This window comes from Mesoplodon densirostris, chromosome 10, assembly GCF_025265405.1.
Source record: "Mesoplodon densirostris isolate mMesDen1 chromosome 10, mMesDen1 primary haplotype, whole genome shotgun sequence".
In the NCBI taxonomy this organism is placed as follows: domain Eukaryota; kingdom Metazoa; phylum Chordata; class Mammalia; order Artiodactyla; family Ziphiidae; genus Mesoplodon; species Mesoplodon densirostris.
This window is the reverse complement of record NC_082670.1, coordinates 41,918,522-41,943,141: the sequence shown is the minus strand read 5'-3', so window position 1 is coordinate 41,943,141 and position 24,620 is coordinate 41,918,522. Positions and strand designations below refer to the sequence as shown.

Sequence of the window (24,620 nt, the reverse complement as noted above, 5' to 3'; positions counted from 1 at the left end):
AAATATCAATCCCCACCTCCTCTTACTCACCCTATTTTTTCCATAGTACTTAACACAATCTGAGCTCAGTTTATGTTTATTTTCTTCCTTCGTCCACTAGAATGTATTTAAGATCTGTGAGGCCAGAGATCATTGTTTTCTTCACTATTATCTTTCCAAAACCTAGAACTGTGCTGGGAACCTAATAGATGCTAAATAGACATTTGAAGGATGAATAAACTAATTGACAGGCAGAAGCTCAATATGCTGGCTATGATCCAGTATGGGTCTCCCCTTATTTTTCCTGGACTGACTTTTTGATTACAGTATAACCAGGAAGAAGGAACTTCACCAGATAGAAGATCTACATGCCTTTCACCCCTAGGGGACCAGAAGAATGAATGTGAGTTTTTGAGCTCCACCCTCAGAGATAAGAAAGAGTAGAAAGCTGAAGTTATCATCTCCAATGATACAGGAAGTCAAGACCAGGGACCAAAGGCCACATTTTTAAGGACTTTGCAAGATTTTAACTCTCTTTATTTTTAAAAAATCATTTCTTTTTCCCCCTGTTTGATTGCAGTGATAAGCAATAAGTCTTAACATGGAAGAAAATGATATCACCTTCTTTGGAGAATTCAAGAGTGGGTGGAACTTGGGAGCTCACATCTAACTCTATTATTAGTCTTAAGGGAGAAGAAGTCCAAGAGATACAGTATGTGGAGTCCCGGGGCCTGGGGTCAGGTTTTAATGGCCTGTGGGGCACTGATCCCACTATTCATTTGTGTTTATAACTCATCAAGTATACACTTATTCTTGAATATTGCTACTCGAGCACTGTGAAAATAGATATTGTTTCTGTCCTTTGGAACTTATAATCATAATTCTATGACAACAAGTTGGTACTGCCTCTGGCTGGAGACCAAAGTTGAAAACTAACTGTCAACACTGACCTAGAGAATCCATTATACGGATAATGCCTTCTTAGAACCACGTCTTTCATAAATTAACTCCAACTAGTGAACTGGTGTTTTTAATTGCCTTTGACTGAGGTAGTAAGCTCTGGAGTCATGTGATAAGAAAAGGAAAGAAATAAAGAATAGGATCCCAGTTTTCAAGGGTTTATTTCTATCTTTTTGAAGAAACAAGATGTGTAAAAAAAAAAAGCAACAAGAAAATAATAAAACACATCATATAGAAAATTCTGTGAGTCTCGCTAATTTGATGGATCCAAGGAGTTGTGAAAGTACCATTGCTGCTTCTTTTAGACATTTGCTTCTGTCTTGTCTATATTCTCCAGTGTTATTTTTTTTTCTTTAGAATTTCTGTGGCAACAAGCTCAGAGAAACTCAAAAACATTCTCCTAGTCAAGACTGTTGACAAAAGCAATATTTTCTAAATTATTTAGCTGATTCACTCACAATTAATAAAAATTTATTAACTCTAATTCTTTTTTTTAAATAAAAATATTATATGCTTGAAGCAAATACTTACACTTCTTTTTTCCCCCTCAAAGAAACATCTCAAATTTCAAAACACTATAGTACAGAGCAAAGCTTCCAAGATTAGGGAGGAGGGGGCAGACAGTTTTTAATACCACCCATTAGGTGTGGGACTGTTGACACATGGTAGATATCTAGACTTCAGGGTTTTTTCCATCAGAATAATGGAAATAACAATTAATGCCATACTAACTCACAACATGATTGTGTGACTCTAATGAGATCATATGCGTGACAGAAATTTGTAAAGAAAAAGAAATCATAAAAGGAACTTGAAAGGAAAAAAAAAACCTTTCCTTTTTCCTGTTTTTGCACTTATAATACAGAGTATTGATACCAAATGATCTAGACTACCCAGGAAAATACTTATCTGATGAGATTTTACCAAAAATATATTTTATAATTACTATGATAGCTGTATTAAAATAAACATATGCAGGATTTCAATAATTATAAACCACAGCTCACAGCTCCAAAAATATTTTTTGGAATGTACACAACACAGATTGGCCAGTTTGAAATATTTCAACAGTTAAAAGAAAATAGCATGACTCAGACCTGAAGAGGCATACATGATAAACGCTGTAGCACTTGAGCATGTAGTGTCAAGGAAAATTATTCAAGGACAAACTGCCTTCAAGCTTGAAGAAGACATTAGTTCTATGCAAAAGCTTTCAGGGCTGCATTTTCTGAACAACAGAGACCTCAAGGGCCCTTAGAAAGATCAGTCATGCACCACTAAAACAGGACACATCAGTTGGCTTTCAGAACTGGGAACAAAGTATCTGCAAGGTTAAGCGCCTCTTCTGTACAGTGTTCCAGTAAGCTCCACTTTGCTTTTACCTATACATAACCATGTGGTTTATTTTTTAAATCTATTGTTTTGTACTCTCTAGATTCAGTATTCCATCTTGGGCAACAATGAGCATTTTGCAATGGCATGAAATTTCAAAAGCAAAAGCCAAATATCTCCTAAACCAGGTTCCCTTACCTATTGCCAAGGAAGACCAGTGCTTACCCATCATATAAAGCCCAACCTGTTTTCCTACCCAGAGAAAAGAGACCCCACCAGCCTCTGTTAATATTATGATGAGTCAGCTCAGGAATTAGGAAAGCTTTGTGAAGGTTCAGCCTAGATCCGGGATCTTCCTTTCCTTTTGTTCCCTTTCTGATGCCAGGGGATGCACTATCCACAAGTGTGAAGCCTCAGGACCCTAACTGACCCTACTCAGCCCTTTCTCTTCAGAAAGTGATCACATGTGCCTGGTGGAAGTCACACTTCCCTATTTCCCAACTCCTTCATCAGCCTTTTTTATTCCCCTTGAATTATCTAAAATTAATAATGATTCCTTTTGAAAGTCACACGGAACAAAGATGACCATGAACACTGTGATCTTAGTTGATCTACTCAAACTCTGTGACCCTCTGTTTCTTTATCTGTAAAAAATGGCCACTCATTAAATCTCAGAGATAATATTTCAGAGACTTTATATGCAATAATAACACACCCCCACCCCGTATGTAGAGGGCTACTTTGGCAACTTCACATTTTATGATATGTGAACCTTACAATAACGCTTTCAGGTTGACAGCACAGTTGTCCCAACCTCCATTTTCTAGATGTGTAGTTAAAACATCCTCATCTCTAAGTCCTTCCCAGTTTTGATATACTGCATTACTGTTTAATAGAAGAAGAGAAACTGAGGCACAAAATGGTGAACTAGTTTCATAAGGACCCCCAAAACACTTCTCTCTGAGCCTAATACTACATAATTTGGTTTTCAGAGTAAACATTGGAAATATTTTAAGAGTAAGGGGCAAGGTCATATTTCTTTTTTTCCTTCCAGTGTTGAATGGGTACAGTTGCAATGTTAACAAGCAAATAGCTAAGCCATCTTAAAAAGAAAAAATATGAAAAAACGATATATTCTTAAAAAGCCAAAGCTCAAAAGCAAAATGGCTTCTTTATTAAGCTTGTGCTATCATAGCAATTCAACATTTATTTTCACTTCAATTTATTACATTTCTCCCCTAAAATAGGAGTCAAATAATATTAATTGCTTATTTTATGCAAAACATACAATATTTACTTACATAATTTAACTATAATCTATCATGTGTTCCCCAAAATTTTGTTTTTATGTGCTATACACATGTACACACACATATAACCAAAAAGCAATATGTATATGTGTGAGTGTGCTATCAGAATTACCTGTCATATGACATCTATATGTATAGTATATGTTACAAACACACACGCATACTGTGTGTGTATATATACATATTTGTTTTTCAAAGGCATTCTTATTTACTGAAATTACTCAGAACTTAACGGTGAAGAGAGTTCATGATGGCAAATATTAGAAATCCATTCATAAAAATATAATTCATTCATAAATTACAATGTTTAAGAGTGAAAATATTACAAATCCTTAAAAAAGCAAATCCATATGGCATCCCTTGCATGCAATTACTTCTACTCTATTCTATATTCACAGAATGTAAATACAGGGTTAATATCATGAAGTAGAAGACAGTGATTAAATTGAATAACTACATCCATCCAAGAGATGTTCTTTTTGTGTGTGATAGCCTGCTTGATAATAATCCCTTCACAAACCTACCTAGATCTCAAGTGAATTTTGGGATTAAAACTTAACTTAAAACTTGGTTAAGAAATTCCTTGAACTCTCTAGAGAAAAGGTCTAAAGTAAATGCAGAAAAATTATCATCAGGGGCTTCCCTGGTGGCGCAGTGGTTGAGAGTCTGCCTGCCAATGCAGGGGACATGGGTTCGGGCCCTGGTCTGGGAAGATCCCACATGCCACGGATCAACTGGACCCGTGAGCCACAACTACTGAGCCTGCGCGTGTGGAGCCTGTGCTCCACAACAAAAGAGGCCGCAACAGTGAGAGGCCTGCGCACCGCGATGAAGAGTGGACCCCACTCGCCGCAACTAGAGAAAGTCCTCGCACAGAAATGAAGACCCAACATAGCCAAAGATAATAAATAAATAAATAAAATGTGACACCTTTATAAAAAAAAAATTATCATCAAAGTCAGTCAAAGCAACACTTCGTATTTTTCTCAGAACACAAACATCAAATAATAGAATTATTTGATTGGCAAAAAAAGTTCACTTATTACATTTACAATGGGTCTTTTATATTATGTCTTAATTTATGAAATCATTATATATATTTGCTTCTTTGAAATAGTTTCTTAAAATATTGTCAAGAACTGATATTTATCTATCTATCTATCTATCTATCTATCTATCTATATATATATATATGTATATGTCAGTCTGATAATATATATATATACACACACTCACACACATTCAACATCTAAAATCTGTTGTATCTATGTTGAGTATACAAAATATTTCTTAATTTTCACACATTATTCTCAAGAAACAAGTACATATATCATTATTTTAAATATTAAAATAGTTGTAACAATAGTTCCATATCTAAACTGGGAAACTGTTCAACTTCACAATGTTATTGTACCTCTTGTTTCCATGGCAACTCCTTCACTCCCCTGAGCTAGTAACCATGGACTCACTGCCTTAGAGAGTCTTGGACAGAGTGTAATTGAATGGTCTCGTTGTTCATTTAGAAGATTGAAGCCCAGTCTCCCAGAGTCTTGACTTCTCCACTGTCAGCCCAGTAGTTAGTGTCAGAGCAGGAAGTAAAAGATGGGTCTCCTGACCCCGTTCCAGCATTCTTTCAACTATCCTATACTGCCGGCCACTATTCTAAATCAACTGACACTAAAATAACACTTCACACACACACATGCACACACATGCAAACACACCCCATATACACACTGAATGTATAAACACCAACATGCCTAAGCCATTTGCTTCAATCATGCTATATTAAGAGTCAAACTACACTTTTTATGATTCTCCAGCACTACAAATAAAAATATCATTGTCATTTTGGCATGATAATGACAAGATGGATGTAGGACACAGAATGGATGTAGGACACAGAATGGATGTAGGGCACAGAAATAATTGCTTAAAATGGGGGGAAAAACAGTATTAAACTGATTTTGTCTTCTTAATGTCTCACAGTGCTTTACTAGATATTTTCATTCATTTTTACTGAAGGAGTTTACAATTATAAACAATAAAAATTAAAAGATAATAAAGAAAATATTTAGTAATATCTAGGTAACATATCATGGTTCTAATTTGCTCATCACTGTAACAATAACACAAAACACTGTTAGAAGAAGTAATTTTCCTACTTAATCAAATTTTTATCTATAAATAACAGATTCTAGAGCCTACATCTGTGTTGTCCTACGCAGTAGCCACCAGCCCCCTTGCTGGGTCCTTGAAATGTGGCTAGCCTGAATTGAGGTATGCTGTAAATGTAAAATACATAGCAGATTTCAAAGACTTTACTTACCCCCCAAAAAAAGAATGTAAAATAATCTCAATTTTATACTGATTATATATTGAAATGATAATATGTATATAAATAAAATGTATTATTGAAATTAATGTGACCTGTTTCTTCTTACTTTTTTAACATGCCTCTTAGAAAATTTTAAATTACAAATGTGGCTTGTATTTGAGGTTCACACTATATTTCTATTGTTCATCCCTGGTCTAGATCATCCACATGATAATCTTCCTGTCTGAAATATCTCACTTCCTCAAGTCCAGAACCTACTCTACATGATCAAAGGTTACCTTGTCCTTGAACCCTTTTCTGATCTCTCCCATCCGGAAGTGAGTCCTTGTCTCTAACCTCCATTGGCATCTTCCTTCTGGCCTTGCCTATTCTATTCTAACACCACTGCTAGGATGCAAGTTACTGTCAAATAAGTTCTATATATGTTTTTATGTATGTCTGTGACTTGCAAAACAACCACATGGAGCTTTAGTAAAGAATCAGTGAACTTTTACTAGACAAGTAAGCAAATAAACTTATATACAGTCAATTTGTTCTCAGTTCACATTTGTTCATATAAAACTGTCTTAAAAGATCAGAATTTTCTAAAGTACCAGATATATGTCTAGTAAGAGGATACGTACCAGCTGACTTTCAGATACTGTAGAAGATGGTGAGGCGAGGTTTGCCTGCAAAATTATAAACATAGTGTTTATTTAGTGAAATTCATAATTTAGTAAGATAATATATCTATATTTTTAAGTATTCTGAAGTTTTTTATTGTTAAAATAATACATGTCCCTTGTAGAATTTTGACAGGTATTAAGTAAAAGAAAAAACATCATGATGTCACCAAATAAATTTTTTCTTTTACATTTTTGGTACATTGCCTTACAATATTTCTCCTACACATTTTTATTCAGCCCACACAATAGTAAATATGATGTTTTATATGTTGCTTTTCCTTAGCATCTTAACACAAGTACTAGCGTAAGACATCAAAAATTCTTCAAGGTGTTGTAATATGTCATGCACTGTATACTCTGTATTTTACTCAAACTTATCAACATTTTTAGCTACTTATATTTATGTACAGCAAAATGAAACAAATAACAGATTTTTTCATTAAATTACTCATATTAGAAAATAAAGTTTTCATAATTTCATGAAAAAAATTTAATTGCTGTAAATTAAAGAGGAGGCTAATATTGTTTCATCATCCTTGGTGCCTGAATTTCACTCCTTTCTTCTGGATTTAGTTTCCTTCTTGCTGAAGTAAATGCTCTGGTAGTTTTTTCAGAACTTCCTGTCTTGGGCTTTGTCTGAAAATGTTTTTATTTTGTTCTCATCCTGAATGACAGTTTACTTGGACATAGAATTCTAAGGTAATAGTTATTATTTCCCAGCATTTTGAGGACTGCCCATTTGCTCTGACTTCTGTTACTGCTGTCAATGTAAACGTCATAACTTGGATCATCCATCTTCACATTTGCTTAGCGTTTAAGATTTTTCTCCATGACATTCTGTAATTCCACTATGATGTGTCTGAGCATGGACTTCTTTTTATGTATCCTTTTTGGGGGCTTGGTGTAGTCCTTCATTCTGAGAATACATATCTTCCTTCATTTCCGGAAAATCCTCCAGGAATTACTTCAAATATTGCCTCTCTCCCATTATATCTAATCTCTTCTTTGGAGCTTTGATTAAATATATGTTGGATCTTCTGAATCCATCCTCCATTTCTATAAAATTCCCTGTCATATTTTTTATCTCTTTATGCTGCATTCTGGATAGTTTCCACATATAAGCCTGATGGTTAACACATTTTTCTTCAGCAGTATATTAATACATTTAACATGGCCATTGAATTTTATATTTTAATCACATTATTTTTAACTTCTAGAAATTCAGTTTGGTTCTTTATCAAATCTTCTTTATGGTATCCATAATTCCTTTTAGCTATTTCAACACTTTATTATATTTATAAATTCATTCCAGATATTTCTATAATGTCTCTTGGCTAAATCCCCTGTTTCTTATAACTGTTGGCTCTCTTTCATGCCTCTGCCCCATGATGTTCTTTACTAATTTGATGGCTTTTTAGTTTTGATTTTGAGCTTCTCTTCAGTCAGGGTAATTTCAGTGATGATTTCTGTAGGTATCTGAGAAACCCTGGGTTGGGAAACCATGCCTACAATACATTTCATGTCTGCCCTAATGGGGGACCCAGGTATTTCACTGATTCTGGACCAGTTTCCGTTTTATTTCATCACCTTCATATTCCTGAACTTACAGGGTGGCAGGTCCCCACGTCTTCAACTTTCACAGGTTTAGGACCCATTTTCTCATGGATGACTATATTACCACCCAAGAGTGTAGATTAAAGATGGTGGGAGGATTTATGTCTATCTCTATCACATGCTTCATGGTCATGTGGTCTTCTAGGCTCCTGGATGCACACAAAGGATTTATCCACAGCTCTGACTCATTATATAGTGAAAGCTAAACTCTAAGCTCCTGGCTCCTGTCACCTGGGTTCTGACATACCTGTGTTCCCCCAGAGCTTAAACTTCTTCTTAACTTTCCCACCTGGAGCTCCCTCTTCATTTCTGACACTCACAGTTCCTCTTTCTTTCTTGTAGATTGGGTTACATATATATTTTTTAATAGTTATGTTTTTTTCAAGATTTTCTGCCCTTGAATGGGAGACCAGGCTTCCACATCAGGGAAGTGGTCAACAAACAGATGCACAATCATAAATATACTTGGCTGACACATGATAAAGTTGTATTCCTACACTATCTCTATTCTTTTTGAAATTGCAAATATTTTCGGGGTTAGACAGATGTGTCAATATTGCTTTTACTCTCTGAGAAGTGAATGATAACTGAAAGCTGAGTGGTTCCTATGGTATCACCAAGTATGTAAGAGTGTGAATCACCAAACATAAAGACCAGGTGCCTGCTGTCCTTCTCATATTGTGTCCAGCATGGTTTGTTTTTGATTTTTTGACTCATGATGTTCTTCACCAGGATGGTCACTGCTCACTGCCATCCCTGTTTGCTCTACAGCAGCAGTATGTCCTGGCTAATTGATCCCCACCTCTAATTGCTGTGGACCAGGTTACCGTGCGCTGAGGTTCATGGTTATTCTGTACTGCAGAAAATTACCCTTCAGAATGCCTATCCCAGTGATTTTTCAATTCACCTAGGGTTTCATTTTTAACCTCATAATGTAATATGAGTAATAATGATTTCTTCTAATGTCTTAGGATCTTTTCCTTTTGATTAATTCTTCATTATTGCAGTAATGAGAGAATTCTCTATGAATTCCCTAAGTTAAATGACTTCTATGAAATATGCTGAACTGAATGTATCTTGACAGGAACAAAATATAATTATATTTTTATCTCAATAATTATAGGAAAAAAGAAGTCATACACTAAAAATAAAGTATTTGCACAATTTAACTATATTACTAACACTTTTCAGTACTTTGTGCTAAATAATACCAAACTATCATAGGGAAAAAAAGAGAAAGTGCTCAGGCAAACACATTAATTAAATTAGGGAAAAACACAAATGTCTTAGATTCCAGTCTCCATAAGTCCCCAAAATTTCTTCACTGAGAATTATGACATAACAATAAGGTGATTTAGCCATCCCCAGTACATTTTTATTTCATCTAATATAATGGACTTCATATCACTATTATGAGAAACTATTCCCAGAGAAAAAAACACAATTAAATTTGAACCTCAGGGTGGAGTTAATATTTATAAAGCTACTGCAGATCCTTTATCAAAGAAAAAGAATATTGGCTTATGTGTATCATCACAAATATAACCAGATGCTTTCAACTAACCCAGTTGTGTCAAACCCTTTGAGAAGCTTCCCTCTGCTTTCCCAATACACATTAATGTTTATTAAATTCTATAGCTATAGTTAAGTTATCAATATTGCAGCAATGATTTTTGAAAAGTAAAGAAAGATTGTCTGGTGAGCTGAGATTGGAACGGTGAGTAGCAAGAGAATGCTACTATATTTTAAAAACTGCCAATTGGTCAACTAAACTAAAGAAGAGAAGCAACATGAGGTACCTAAAAATAAACTTGAAATTAGACATGAACAGCACTGAAGTTTTTAGTCATTTGTTCTATCCACGTTAATACTAACCATGAAGAATGTTAGAGATGAGTATAAGAATGAATTTTGTGTGAAACAAGATCCCATAACCTATATTCTACAGCCTTTGACAGCATTTTAATTACAAAAGAAAAAAAAGTGAGAGGAAGATAGAGTAGGAGGATTTTAACCAGAAAATCACCATTAAAAAACAAATAAAACTTTAAAACAAACAGAGCAGTCAAAAAATTTGGAAAGTCAAAATTTCGTATTTCAAAGTAAACCTATTAAAGTGGTAGGTTATATGCAAACTGAAAGAGTTAAGACTAAGGAAAGAAATGAATATTTGAGATCCACTGAAAAATAAATTGCTACACAAAGCCACCACTTAGGCCAAGCCCACTTTGGAGAAACAATTTTCCTCTTCCAAAGACCTCATGCCAGAGGCACATAAAGTATATCCAAGCTCCTCAGTTATTGTCTAGAGTTGCTTTTCCTTGCAATCTGCAGCTTTTCCCCATTCTCAACTCATGGGTGTCAGGCATCACACTAGCAGACACCCTTTTGGGAGACTGGGACAAAATCAAACTGTATCAGGTAAAAAGTATTGAACAGTTACTTTTGCCTTCTACCCTATGCACTTCTACTTTTGGCAGTATTTTTTTCCCTTTCAGCAGTCATGCCCCTCCTCCCTGAATATAACATCCAATTCAATAGGGTTAAAATGTTTCTTTTCGACCTTTTTCCTGTTGACTTTAATTGTCGTGAGTTTTCTTTTCTTAAGGCTCAAAGAACTCTAATTAGTGATAATGTGTTAATTGAATTATTTTAGTTCTCCCAGATAAGATTGATCTACAGACAAGCAAAAAGGCAAAACTTAAAATATCAACAGAGCCCCTAATAAGCCCTGAGTTGCTGAGCTTGGCATTGAGGAAATATAAAATTATAAGATGATAAGACACTGTCTTACCCTTTAGCTAGAGAGCATTCCTGTTATTTGTACATAAGGCACTATTCAAAATATTGAATCCAAAAGAAGATGGGGTACATATATACAATGGCCTATTACTCAGCCATAGAAAAAATGAAATAATGCCATTTGCAGCAACATGTATGGACCTAGAGATTATCATACCAAACAAAGTAAGTCAGAAAGAGAAAGACAAATACCATATGATATCACTTATAAGTGAAATCTAAAATACAACACAAATGAACAAATCTATGAAACAGAAACAGACACACAGACATAGAGAACAGACTTGCAGTCGCCAAGGGGGAGGAGAGGAGGGGAAGGAGAGGATTGGAAGTTGGGGATTAGCAGATGCAAACTACTCTATATAGAATGGATAAACAGCAAGGTCCTACTACATAGCACAGGGAATTATTCAATATCCTGTAATAAACCAACATGGAAAATAATATGAAAAAGAATCTATATATGTATAACTGACTCACTTTTCTGTACAGCAGAAATGAACACAACACTGTAAATCAATTACACTTCAATAAAATTTTAAAAACTTGAATCCAATGGTGAGCATGGTAGGCACTAAGGACAGAGAGATATATGTGTGAGGCATCATATTTTTCTTGCTTCATACTGTTTATTCTACTTGTAGACCTTACCCTATATGAATATCTCACTAAGAGCTATATTATGAGTTAGTGATATGTCCCCAAAAGGTCTAAATGTAAAAAGTAGAGTTGAAAGTATTTTAAAAGTTTGACTCAGTAATTTAGGGAATGATGATTCCACGTTGTTATGAACATAATTGGTAGGCAGAATAAAAATGCATAGTGACTAGCGACAGTCACAGTTTACATGTGCAAATGAGGAATAAAAAATCAGATCAAGGGAAGTGTGGCTGAAATACAGTGCCTTCATTTTTGGTGACATCTAAAATGATGATGAGAAGGACCAAGGCATAAAGGATGTCTCATTAAATCATTTCTCTTCTTCCTCATTTAGCTCAGCCTATATAATTACCTTCCTTTCCCTCCACACCCCCTCTCACACATGCATACCTTGGAAACATTTCTGAACAGTGGGAAAAAAAAAAAAGGAAAGAAAGACAGAATGAAGAATGATCAGCAGAGTGGAATTTCTTGCTTAAATTATTCACAACTCACCAAATCTCTGGTCACAACCTACAGAAGCAGATTTGGATCCATGTCTGGATTTAAGTAGATTGGATTTGTCACCTCTTACTCTTAAGATCTATGGCTGCATTAGGGCACATCGCCTCTGAAACACTCCAGCATAGCAACGTTTCCAAGCATAGCAACAAGGGGACTGTGTGAGGTGGCTTAATTGGAGAAGATGACCTTTATTTGAACATCTGTATATATAGAGGGAAATATTCTTAATAAAGTTTGACACATTTTTAATATTCCGTGATATTTTAAAGCAATATACTTCCACTGTAATGATATTTTTCTGCCCCTCAAGCTCATTAAAATGAAATTTTATCTCTATGCTATATCATATTCAATAAAACTGCCTTTGTTATTTCTCTGGCACTTAAAGTAACTTCTTAAATGTAGAGAGTTTATTAAATAAGTTGTTATCAATAGAATGTGACTCTAAATGACAGTTTTTTAAATAAATTAGTAATAGGTCCAAATACTTGCCCTATTTTCTGAGGTTGCTCTTTATTAAGAAAGCAAACTGTGGTTTTGAATTACATGAGTGAAATGAATTTATACTGGTAGTACTTAATTAAAAATAATAAACATTTACAAAGGCAAGTGTAATGCAAAGAAAAAATAATAATAATAACACTCCCCCCAAAGATGATAGAGTGAAAACAGAATGAAATAGAGATTTAATTAGAAAATTCATTCCATTACATAGAGGGAAGGAAACTCTTTAAAAATGAGTGCCATGAGAAACAATCACTTGTAGATTAACTGATAAATTATGAGTTAATTTACATGTAAGCAAATAAGTTAAAACATTAGAAATATACTAAACATTATCATCTTAGAAGTTGTCACCAAATATGAAATTATTCATTCAAAGTTTAGGCTGGAGTTTACTGGGGGTGAAGAATTAATTTAAACCCAGAATATGAATACTAATGGATAAAATATTTAAGGAAGACAAGTTATTTCCAGCCCCTGTTGGTACACGCAAATAATAACAACAGGGGCTTTGACATGAGGAAGACCTGGGTTGGACTTTGCTTTCTCTGTGACTTTGTTTCCTTCTCCTTAAAATGGAGATTTGAAATAATCATACCCACTTCATAGGACTGGTATAAGGTTAAATGAGATAGTTAAAACTGATTTGCAAGGTAAGAACTCAAAACACTAGTTATTATGATTGTTGAATTTGACATCTGTTAAAAACAATCAAGTGAAATACGAATGATAAGTTAATCAATCCCACAGGTGATCTGTGGAGATCAGGACCACTCAACGTGTTTGTTAGCCTTGTTTAAATTCTACAACAATTAAGAGAACCTCAATTAAATTACTTTGAACTGCAATTCAAGTACACGATGAACTGAAGAAAAACCTGGACTTTAATTAGTCTAAGTTGAAGGTCCTTTACTGTATCTGGCTCAACCTAAAAAACAGACTATGTGAAATGTAACAATATGTGCAATCAAGATTAAGAAAAGGAAATGAATTGTTTTACATGGATTTTCTTTTTTTTTTTTTTTTTTGATAAAGGAAAGTCAGCTTTTTATCAAAGTCCCCTAAAGAGGAATTAGTCATATCATTTCTCATTATTTAATTAAACCACTGTCATCATCCCAGGAAAATTGGAAAGCCAATGGACATACTGACACATTGAAAACTAGCAACTTCGTACATTTGTTTTAACAAAAGCCAGTGCTCTGGGTAGTTCTCCTCCAATTTCTGCAAGATTGCTCTTTCCTATTTTGTTTACTGTCTCCCACAGGGTGTGCTTCAGAAATGGGGACCTTGCTGTTCTATTCATCCCTCACACCCCAGTGACTCCACGTGAGTACTGGGGCATGGCAGACACTCAAATATTTGTCAAAACAGTGAAAAATTGAACAATAGAGCTAGAACTGACTACACTTTATACTCATCAAAATTCACAGACTATATACTATATTTTTAAAGAGCCCCCAGAAATAAGGATTTTTTTTTTTTTTTTTTGCGGTACGTGGGCCTCTCACTGTTGTGGCCTCTGCCATTGCAGAGCACAGGCTCCAGACACGCAGGCTCAGTGGCCATGGCTCATGGGCCTAGCCACTCCATGGCATGTGAGATCTTCCCAGACCGGGGCATGAACCCGTGTCCCCTGCATCAGCAGGCAGACTCTCAACCACTGTGCCACCAGGGAAGCCCAGAAATAGGGATTTTGAGTGGACTGTGCTAAGCAGCTGAGGCCCTCCTCAAGTGTAACAAAACTTTTTTTCTTGGTTCTAATTTGTCTGCCCTTTTTTTTCTCTGTGGTGCAGACATTGGTAAACTGCATGATCCCTGCTTTAGAATAGAATCTAAGAAGCTCTACAAAGGCAATGATACACCGAGTCTCAGCAGCTGTATACTGTGAAGATGCCTACTTTCTTCAAAGTTTCGAAGAGAGATGGTAGAATATTGAAATGTTACAAGTTTGTAGGATTCTCAGATTTGCTTTTGAGTTTTCATGGGAGAGGAAGGGAGAAAAATGTAGAGATTAATTAATTAATTAAGGGAAACTATTCAAGTTGCACTTAATATGAGGCATTTGTAGCTCTGCTAATATGAATATTAGAATTTCTAGAAAAATATATTACATAGTTGGGGCGAGAGATAAATTAGGAGGTTGGGATTAACATATATTTACTCACTACTATATATAAAATAGATAATCAACAAGGACCTACTGCATAGCACAGGGAACTCTACTCAATACTCTGTAATAACCTACATGGGAAAAGAACCTGGAAAAGAATAGATATGTGTATAACTAAATCACTTTGCTGTACACCGAAAACTAACACAACATCATAAATCAGCTACACTCCAGTATAAAATAAAAAATATTTTAATAAAAAATAATTTAAAAAATTAAAAAATAACAAAGTTTTTAAGAAAGAAAATATTACAGTATCATTCTTTTTTAGAAATCAGGACATAGTTTATTCAAGGTCAATTGTTGATGTATGATTAATGCTTATAGCTAAGGAACACTCCTGTTCTAAAATTTCATTTTTCTCCTCAAAAAAACTGTATCAGACATCACTTAGTAAATGTAATAACTGAAGCCAAATATTTACAAGTGTGACTTCTCTCTGATGGCACCAAAAATTGGTTTTCACATTCCACCATAAAATCATCCTATCTAGTCTTTCAAAAGACATGGACATATTTGAAGTGTCACTAACTACAATTTAAATGTCATTTTGTAAGAGAAATTAAAAAATAAATATTTTCCAAGAAACCAATTTTAATCAAAGTCAAGAATCTTATCTGAATTAGAGTTTATATTTGTTCAAGGCTATATTAAATCTATTTGATGATTCAGTGTTAACTTTGAATGACTCAAATGCTCTCACAAAGTTTGGGGCAAATGTTAACCTCCTTTAATCAAGTCGGATAACTGACAGAAGAACAATTTGACATAACCTCTAACTATGGAGATTGAAGTAGCCCCTCCAGAATTGTTTCCATTGCTATCAAATTATCCATCTCCAGGAGGTGTGGGAGGAGGCATCAGCCCTCTGTACCTCATTGTAAATGAGCCTAAATCAGACGCACTTAGGTGCAAATTAGGAGTAGATGAGAAAGGAAGGTGAGAGTAAAGAATTTTCTAGCTACTTTTTCTTGGGTCTGGCTCTTGTAGAATGTCTCAGTCACAAAAAAATAGAAGCATTTTTAGGGACTTTCTTTTCTTATATCCAACTGAAGACTCAAGGAACTCAGCTAACTCATGGTGCGTCTAGTCTTTCCAAGATAAGGAGGGGGAAGAGAAGGGGAGAGACATGGATGGAGGGGAAAACAAAGGAAAAAGAGAGGGAAAAAAGGGGAGAACCATTATTTATTGAATCATTTCTATGTGTCAGACTACAGTAAGGGCTTTTCATATGTTAACAGTTATAAATCTTACATCAACTAAATATTAGTATCCCAATTTTATAGATGAAAAAAATTAAGGCACAGAGATGTTAAGTGACTTTCCAGGATTCATTAGCAAGCAGCAACACTGTGATTAAAACTTGGGTATAGCCCACTAAGTGCCCCCACTCTTTTAAGTATTACTCCAAATGACTTCCAGTAATAACAGAAAATAACAGTGAAAGCTTCTAGAAAATGTTCTAAGCAGTGTTCCTATCCATACCTTCTAAACATTATTTTCTGAATGTGATGAAGCTCAGTAACTTCACCCAATTTATTATCTGCCTTAGGGAGGTTATAAAGAAAGCAGAAATGTATAAATTGCAAAGAGGATATGTCACAAAATTTATATTTACTAATTATTGACTCTGAATGATGATGATGTTGAAAACTACATAGTAGAAAATATGAAGTATAAACTAAAGGGAATAGTTTACTGGTTTGTTTTAAACTAAAAGCTAAACACTTGCTTAGGAGACAATCTTGCTTATACTAGAATATGTTGGGTCAGAAGCAGAAGTTGGTCACATGATGGATTATTAGGTAAATAAAGAATAGGAATGGGATGAAGCTATGTGTGTGTGTGTGCATCTAGGACGTTCAGAGCCAGATCTCCACAATTAATTGAATCAAGTGTGTGAGTCTATACCTACGTACCCATTATTACTATATTTTTGCTCATAGGTGGAAATTGATTTATTTGAAAACAATTTAAATGAAAGAAAGCAACAAACTAGTCCAAATCAAATAAATTGGCAATCCCATTAGAAACAGACAAATCTTAATGTTTCAACTATGTGAGTTAACTCTTTCATAATAAGCATGATAAACCATTACAGAAATGAAAATGTCATTTGAGCCTTGATAATTAGAAAGACAGAAAGCAGATGTTAGAATTCTGTTTGATTCAGCCAAACTAATCAAATGAGATCTCACTTAAGAAGGAATTTATTCAATAAACTTACCTGACATAACCTGATTTTCCACCTCTGGGCCAATCAGACCATTCTACCCCTTCCACTTATGAAAAATTCAACTAATTCAATTTAAATGACTATATAATTAAGCTCCCTCCAAAGCATGCACATGCACACATTAAAAAAGTTTTTTTATTCAATAAACTTACCTGACATAACCTGATTTTCCACCTCTGGGCCAATCAGACGATTCTACCCCTTCCACTTATGAAAAATTCAACTAATTCAATTTAAATGACTATATAATTAAGCTCCCTCCAAAGCATGCACATGCACGCATTAAAAAAGCAGTATGTATAATTATGAAGGGACTTACATATTTGGTTTCTCGACCAGCTGCTCTGGGAAGAGTTGCAGGCGTCTGTATGAAAATAAAAACAATTACACTACTGAAGTAATCAAGAAAATGTTAAAAGATTCAACTTCTGGGATAAATATGTTCACCTTTTTTTTCCTATTAAGACTTTCTAACCATTGTTCCCTCTTTTCTTTACAAAATCCCGTGTCCCTTTGAAAATTATTTCATTAAACACTATCACTTTACTGTTTTTTCATTGCTGTTATTGATCAGCTTTCTAGGAAATTTTATCTTACTTATTGATGATGTTCGCTCATGGATCATAATAGTTCCTTATGTAATTTTGGCAATTTCAAAATTCACAAAGTAGTCTCTATCCCCTCAATTCTTTGAGCCACTCTACTCCAAAGATACTCTTTTCCACTCCATTTCAATCATCTGCTGCCAGGATCATTCCTAGATGTTACCTTCACAAATAAAATGGAAAACTTTTGAAATTTCATTTTCACATCCTCCTCTTAGAACGCTACTTCTGATCTACCATCTTCATTTCTCAAATATCCCAAAACAACATTTCTTCAGCCTCACTGAGACTTCAAAATCAATGAGCCTTCCCAGCTCCATTATGGCTTTACTGGCTCTCTCATTACATGTTTCATATTCTCAGCCATTTTAATAGTACCTTAATTTATCTTGCTTCCTTCTCTCCTTCTGACAAACTCACAAAAACTAACAACAACAACAAAAACCTCAATGGACCGTATCATATACTTTCTCTAAATTTGTACTGGAGATGCAAAACATGGCTGAGGAAACTCTCTCAACCAAGCTAAATGATTTCATTAAAAATTATGGAACAATATTTTACATCAACTATATTTCAATAAAAAATAAGAAATTAGCTATGGATACATGCAAGTGCACTTGGGTTGCAGGGAGGAATAGACTACAAAGGAGAACAAGGAAACTTTTACTTTTGATGGAAGCTTTATATCTTGGATGTGGTGGAGGTTACACAACTCTATGCTTTGTCAAAACTCATAGAACTGTATACTAAAAGGGAAAATTTTACAGTAGGTAAATTATACCTCAATAAACCTGACTTTTAAAACAGAACTATATAAGCTATAATAAAGAACTGAACATAGGGACTGAAGAATATAGTAGATACTGAACATATTCTTGAACTGGAATATCAGATTGATGAATCCTCTTAAAGGCATTAGGGAGCAATAAATTAAGAAAGTATTTAAAGATTAAGAGATATAGAATACAAAAGCAAAAGTGACAAAATCAGTCTAGTAAGAGTCCTAGGAGGAAAGAAATGTTTGAAAAAAAATAATGACTAAAACTATCTTAAATGTAAGGGGAAAAAAAGAGTGAAAACTTCAGATGAAAGGTCAAAGAGATACATAAGAGAAAAAAAAACACATTTAGACACATAATAGGAAAAATCAGTAACATCATAGATAAAGATAAAATTCTAAAAGATCACAGTGCCACTCTGTAAATGATCACTCTGTAGTAGAGGAGTAAATATCATGCTGACAAAATACTTCACAAGTTATGTTGTTGGAAAAAAAAAAGAACCTAGGCTAAAAACTGTTGAAAAAAGGGGACCTATAATTTTACATCCAGCAAACTATAATTTAAAAGAAGGGAGGGCAGAGTCAAGATGGCAGTGTGGGAAGATGTGGAGTTCATGTCTCCCCACAACTAAGGCATGTGCCGGACACTGGTGGGGGACCTCGATGCCCAAGGAAATGAGAGGAACCCCCAAGCAAACTGGTAGGATGTGGGGGGACTGAGGGGGGAGGAGAAATGGAGGCTGGACAGGATGGGTGCCCCTGAGGGGTGGCTGAGAGGGGGGAGGGGTTCCCAAGTGGAGGGACCTTAAAGGGCTCAGACTGGGGGGAGTGCACCCAGAGTTTCCCTTGCCCAATAGGCTGGGGAATTCTGCCCGGCTCTTGGGCCACGTCCTATGCATTCAGAGTCACCCTCTGGGCTGCGTTGGCCCCGGGGGCATAGGATGGAGGCTGGGGGGAGAACAAGAGAGGCAGGAGGGAGGAACCCTCTAGGACCAGAGAAGGAGAGGCATGGAGGGCATTTGCCTTCCCTAATTGAGCCTGGGAAGACTGCTGGGCTCCCAGGTGGGGTCCCCTGCTCTCTGAGACCAGAGGTGGGAGGTGCACCTGGGCCCCTACTGTTCCATTAAGCCTAAGCCCCACCCCCCACACCTCCCATGGCCTTTTCCAGCCCTGTGAGTCTTAATCATAAGTCCCACCCACTGCTCAAACCCCACCCTTGCTTAGGATTTGCCCTCCACAGCCAAGGCCTTTTCCACCTTTTTGGGTTTTTTCTCCTCCTCTTTCTTACTATTGTGGTTCTGTTTTACCTTCTGGTTGTTGCTTCATCTATATTTTTATTTTTATATTCTTTCTAACATATCTTTTAGTTTCCAAGTTTAATTTTATTTTTTACTTTGTTATTATTCTTTTTTTTCTTTTTTTTCTTTTTTTTTTTTTTTGCTGCTGCTGCCCTGCACAGCTTGTGGGATATAGGTTCACAAGCTGGGGGTCAGGCTGAAGGTCCTGTGACGGGAGCTCTGAGTCCAAACCACTGGACTAATAGAGAACCTCAGACCCCAAGGAATATTCCTCAAAGTGATATCTCCCTGAGGTCATCATCTTGGCACTAAGACTCAGATATACCCAACAGCCTACAAACTCCAGTGTTGGAAGCCTTAGTCCAAACAACCAGTAAGACAGGAACACAATCCCGCTCATCAAAAAAATAAAAAATAAAAAATGAGAAGGCAAAAAATACATCACAGATGAAGGAGCAAGGTAAAAACCTACAAGACCAAATAAATGATGAAGAAATTGGCAATCTACTTGAAAAAGAATTCAGAGTAATGATAGTACAGATGATCCAGAATCTCGGAAATAGGATGGAAGCATGGATTGAGAAAATACAAGAAATGTTTAACAAAGGTCTAGAAGAACTAAAGAACAAACAAACAGAGATGAACAATACAATAACTGAAATGAAAAATATACTAGAAGGAATCAATAACAGAAGAACAGAGGCAGAAGAATGAGTAAGTGAGCTGGAAGACAAAATGGTGGAAATAACTGCCAAGGAGCAGAATAAAGAAAAAAGAATGAAAAGAATTGAAGACAAGCTCAGAGACCTCTGGGACAACACTAAACACAGCAACATTCAACTTATAGGGGTCACAAAAGAAGAAGAGAAAAAGAAGGGTTCTGAGAAATTATTTGAAAAGATTATAGTGGAAAATGTTCCACTATAATCCCTTCCCATGGAAAAGGAAAGTCAACCAAGCCCAGGAAGCACAGAGAGTTCTCTACAAGATAAACCCTATGAGAAACACACCAAGACACACATTAATCAAAAAAACAAAAATTAAATTCAAAGTAAAAATATTAAAAGCAGCAAGGGAAAAACAAAAAATAACATACAAAGGAATCCCCATAAGGTTATCAGCTGATTTTTTAGCAGAAACTCTGCAGGCCAAAAGGGAGTGGCAGGATATACTTAAAGTGATGAAAGAGAAAAATCTACAACCATGATTACTCCACCCAGCAAGGATTTCATTCAGATTCGACAGAGAAATCAAAAGCTTTTCAGATAAGCAAAAGCTAAGAGAATTCAGCACCACCAAACCAGCTTTACAACAAATGCTAAAGGAACTTCTCTGGGTGGGAAACACAAGAGAAGAAAAAGACCCACAAAAACAAATGCAAAACAATTAAGAAAATGGTAATAGGAACATACATATTGACAATAACCTTGAATGTACATGGTGTAAATGACCCAACCAAAAGACACAGACTGGCTGAATGGATACGAAAACAAGACCCATATATATGTTGTCTACAAGACACCCACCTCAGACCTAGGGACACATACAGACTAAAGGTGAGGGGATGTAAAAAGATACTCCATGAAAATGGAAATCAAAAGAAAGCTGGAGTAGCAATACTCGTATCAGATAAAATAGACTTTAAAATAAAGACTGTTACAAGAGATAGGGAAGGACACTACATAATGTTCAAGGGATCAATTCAGGAAGAAGAGATAACAATTATAAATGTTTATGCACCCAACATAGGAGCACCTCAATACATAAGGCAAATGCTAACAACCATGAACTGGGAAATTGACACTAACACAATAATAGTAGGGGACATTAACACCCCATTTACACCAATGGACAGATCATCCAAACAGAACATAAATAAGGAAAAAGCTTTAAATAACACAATAGACCAGATAGATTTAACTGATATTTATATAACATTCCACCTGAAAGTGGCAGAATAAACTTTCTTCTCAAGTGCACACAGAACATTCTTCAGGATAGAGCACATCTGGGGTCAAAAATCAAGGCTCAGAAAATTTAATAAAATTGAAATCATATCAAACATCTTTTCTGATGACAACACTATGAAACTGGAAAACAATTACAGGAAAAAAACTGTAAAAAACACAAATACATGGAGGCTAAACAGTGCACTACTAAATAAGCAAGAGATCACTGAAGAAATTAAAGAAGAAATAAAAAAATACATAGAAACAAGTGACAATGAAAATACGATGATGCAAAACCTATGGGACTCAGCAAAGGCAGTTCTAAGAGGGAAGTTTATAGCAATTCAATCTCACCTCAAGAAACAAGAAAAATCTCAGATAAACAATCTAACACTACCCCTAAAGCAACTAGAGAAAGAAGAACAAAGAAAACCCAAACTCAGTAGAAGGAAAGAAATCAGAAAGAACAGAGCAGAAATAAATGAAATAGAAATGAAGAAAACAATAGCAAAGATCAATAGAACTAAAAGATGGTTCTTTGAGAAGATAAACAAATTGATAAACCCTTAGCCAAACTTATCAAGAAAAAAAGGGAGTGGATGCAAATCAATAAAATTAGAAATAAAAAAGGAGGAATCACAACTGACACCGCAGAAATACAAAGAATTATAAGAGACTACTACAAACAACTATATGCCAATAAAATGGACAACTATGAAGAAATGGAGAATTTTTTCGGAAGAGTAAAATTTTCCAAGACTGAACCAGGAAGCGTTAGAAAATATAAACTGACCTATCACAAGGAATGAAATTGAAACTGTAATTAAAAATCTTCTGACAAAAGCCCAGGCCCAGATGGCTTCACAGGAGAATTCTATCATTTAGAGAAAAGTTAACACCCATCCTTCTCAAACTCTTCCAAAAAAGTGCAGAGGGAGGAACACTCCCACATTCATTTTATGAAGTCACCATCACCCTAGTACCAAAACCAGAAAAGGTATCACACACAAAAAATTATAGACCAATATCACTGATGAACATAGATGCAAAAATCCTCAACAAGATACTAGCAAACAGAATCCAACAACATATTAAAAAGATCATACACCATGATCAAGTGGGATTTATCCCAGGGATGCAAGGATTCTTCAATATATGCAAATCAATCAATGTGATACACCATATTAACAAATTAAGGAATAAAACTATATGATCACCTCAATAGATGCAGAAAAAGCTTTTGACAAATTTCAACACTGATTTATGACAAAATCTCTCCAGAAAATGAGGATAGAGGGAATCTACCTCAACATAATAAAGGCCATTTATGACAAACCCACATTAAACCACATACTCAATGGAGAAAAATAGAAAGCATTTCCTCTAAGATCAGGAACAAGACAAGGATGTCCACTTTTGCCACTCCTATTCAACATAGTTTTGGAAGTCCTAGCCACAACAATCAGAGAAGAAAAACAAATAAAAGTAATATAAATTGGAAAAGAAGAAATAAAACTCTCACTGTCTGCAGAAGACATGATATTATACATAGAAAATCCTAAACATGCCACCAGAAAACTACTAGAACTAATCAATGAATTTGGTAAGGTGCACAATACAAAATTAATGCACAGAAATCTCTGGCCTTCCTATACACTAACAATGAAAAATCAGAAAGAGAAATTAAGGAAACAATCCCATTTACCATTGAAACAAAAAGAATAAAATACCTAGGAATAAACCTGCCTAAGAAGGCAAAAGACTTGTACTCAGAAAATTATAAAACACTGATGAAAGAAATCAAAGATGACATAAACATTTGGAGAAATATACCATGTTCTTGGATAGGAAGAATCAGTATTGTGAAAATGACTATACTACCCAAAGCAATCTACAGATTCAGTGCAATCCTTATCAAACTACCAATGGCATTCTTCACAGAATTAGAACACAAAATGTTGCAATTCATATGGAAACACAAAAGACCACAAATAGCAAAAACAATCTTGAGAAAGAAAAATGGAGCTGAAGGAATCTTGCTCCCCAACTTCAAACTATATTACAAAGCTACAGTAATTAAGACAGTATGGTACTGGCACAAAAACAGAAATATAGATCAATGGTAAAGGATAAAAAGCCCAGAGATAAACCCACACGCATACAATCATTTAATTTATAACAAAGGGGCAAGAACATACAATGGAGAAAAGACAGCCTCTTCAATAAGTGGTGCTAGGAAAACTGGACAGCTACATGTAAAAGAATGAAATTAGAACACTACCTAACACCATACACAAAAATAAACTCCAAATAGATTAAAGACCTAAATGTAAGACTGGACACTATAAAACTTTTATAGGAAAAGATAGGAAAAACACTCTTTGACATAAACCACAGCAAGATCTTTTTGGACCCAACTCTTAGATTAATAAAAACAAAATAGAAAACAAAACAGTATATAAAAACAAAAATAAACACATGGGACCTAATTAAGCTTAAAACTTTTGCATAACAAAGGAAACCATGAACCAGATGAAAAGACAACCCTCAGAATGGGAGAAAATATTTGCAAATGAATCAATGGACAAAGGATTAATCTCCAAAATATGCGAACAGCTTATGGAGCTCTATATCAGAAAAACAAACAATCCAATTAAAAAATGGGCAGAAGACCTCAATAGACATTTCACCAAAGAAGACATACAGCTGGCCAGGAAGCACATGGAAAGATGCTCAACATCACTAATTATTAGAGAAAGGCAAATCAAAACTACAATGAGCAATCACCTCACACCCATCAGATGGCCATTATCAAAAAATCTAGAAACAGTAAATGCTAGAAAGTGTGTGGTGAAAAGGGCACCCTCTTGCACTATTGGTGGGAATGTAAATTGACACAACCACTAT

The 24,620-nt window shown here is 35.2% G+C and overlaps 1 protein-coding gene across 1 annotated transcript in view; it reads right to left on the bottom strand.

The window, feature by feature from the left end:
- MLIP (muscular LMNA interacting protein) overlaps window positions 1-24,620 on the bottom strand; it is a 172,219-nt gene that overhangs the window by 96,624 nt on the left and 50,975 nt on the right. The window contains exons 9-10 of the mRNA XM_060111458.1: window positions 17,397-17,441; window positions 6,543-6,587 (exon numbers count right to left, since the gene is read on the bottom strand). Coding sequence (XP_059967441.1) covers window positions 6,543-6,587; window positions 17,397-17,441 — 90 coding nt within the window. The remainder of the gene's footprint in view (window positions 1-6,542; window positions 6,588-17,396; window positions 17,442-24,620) is intronic.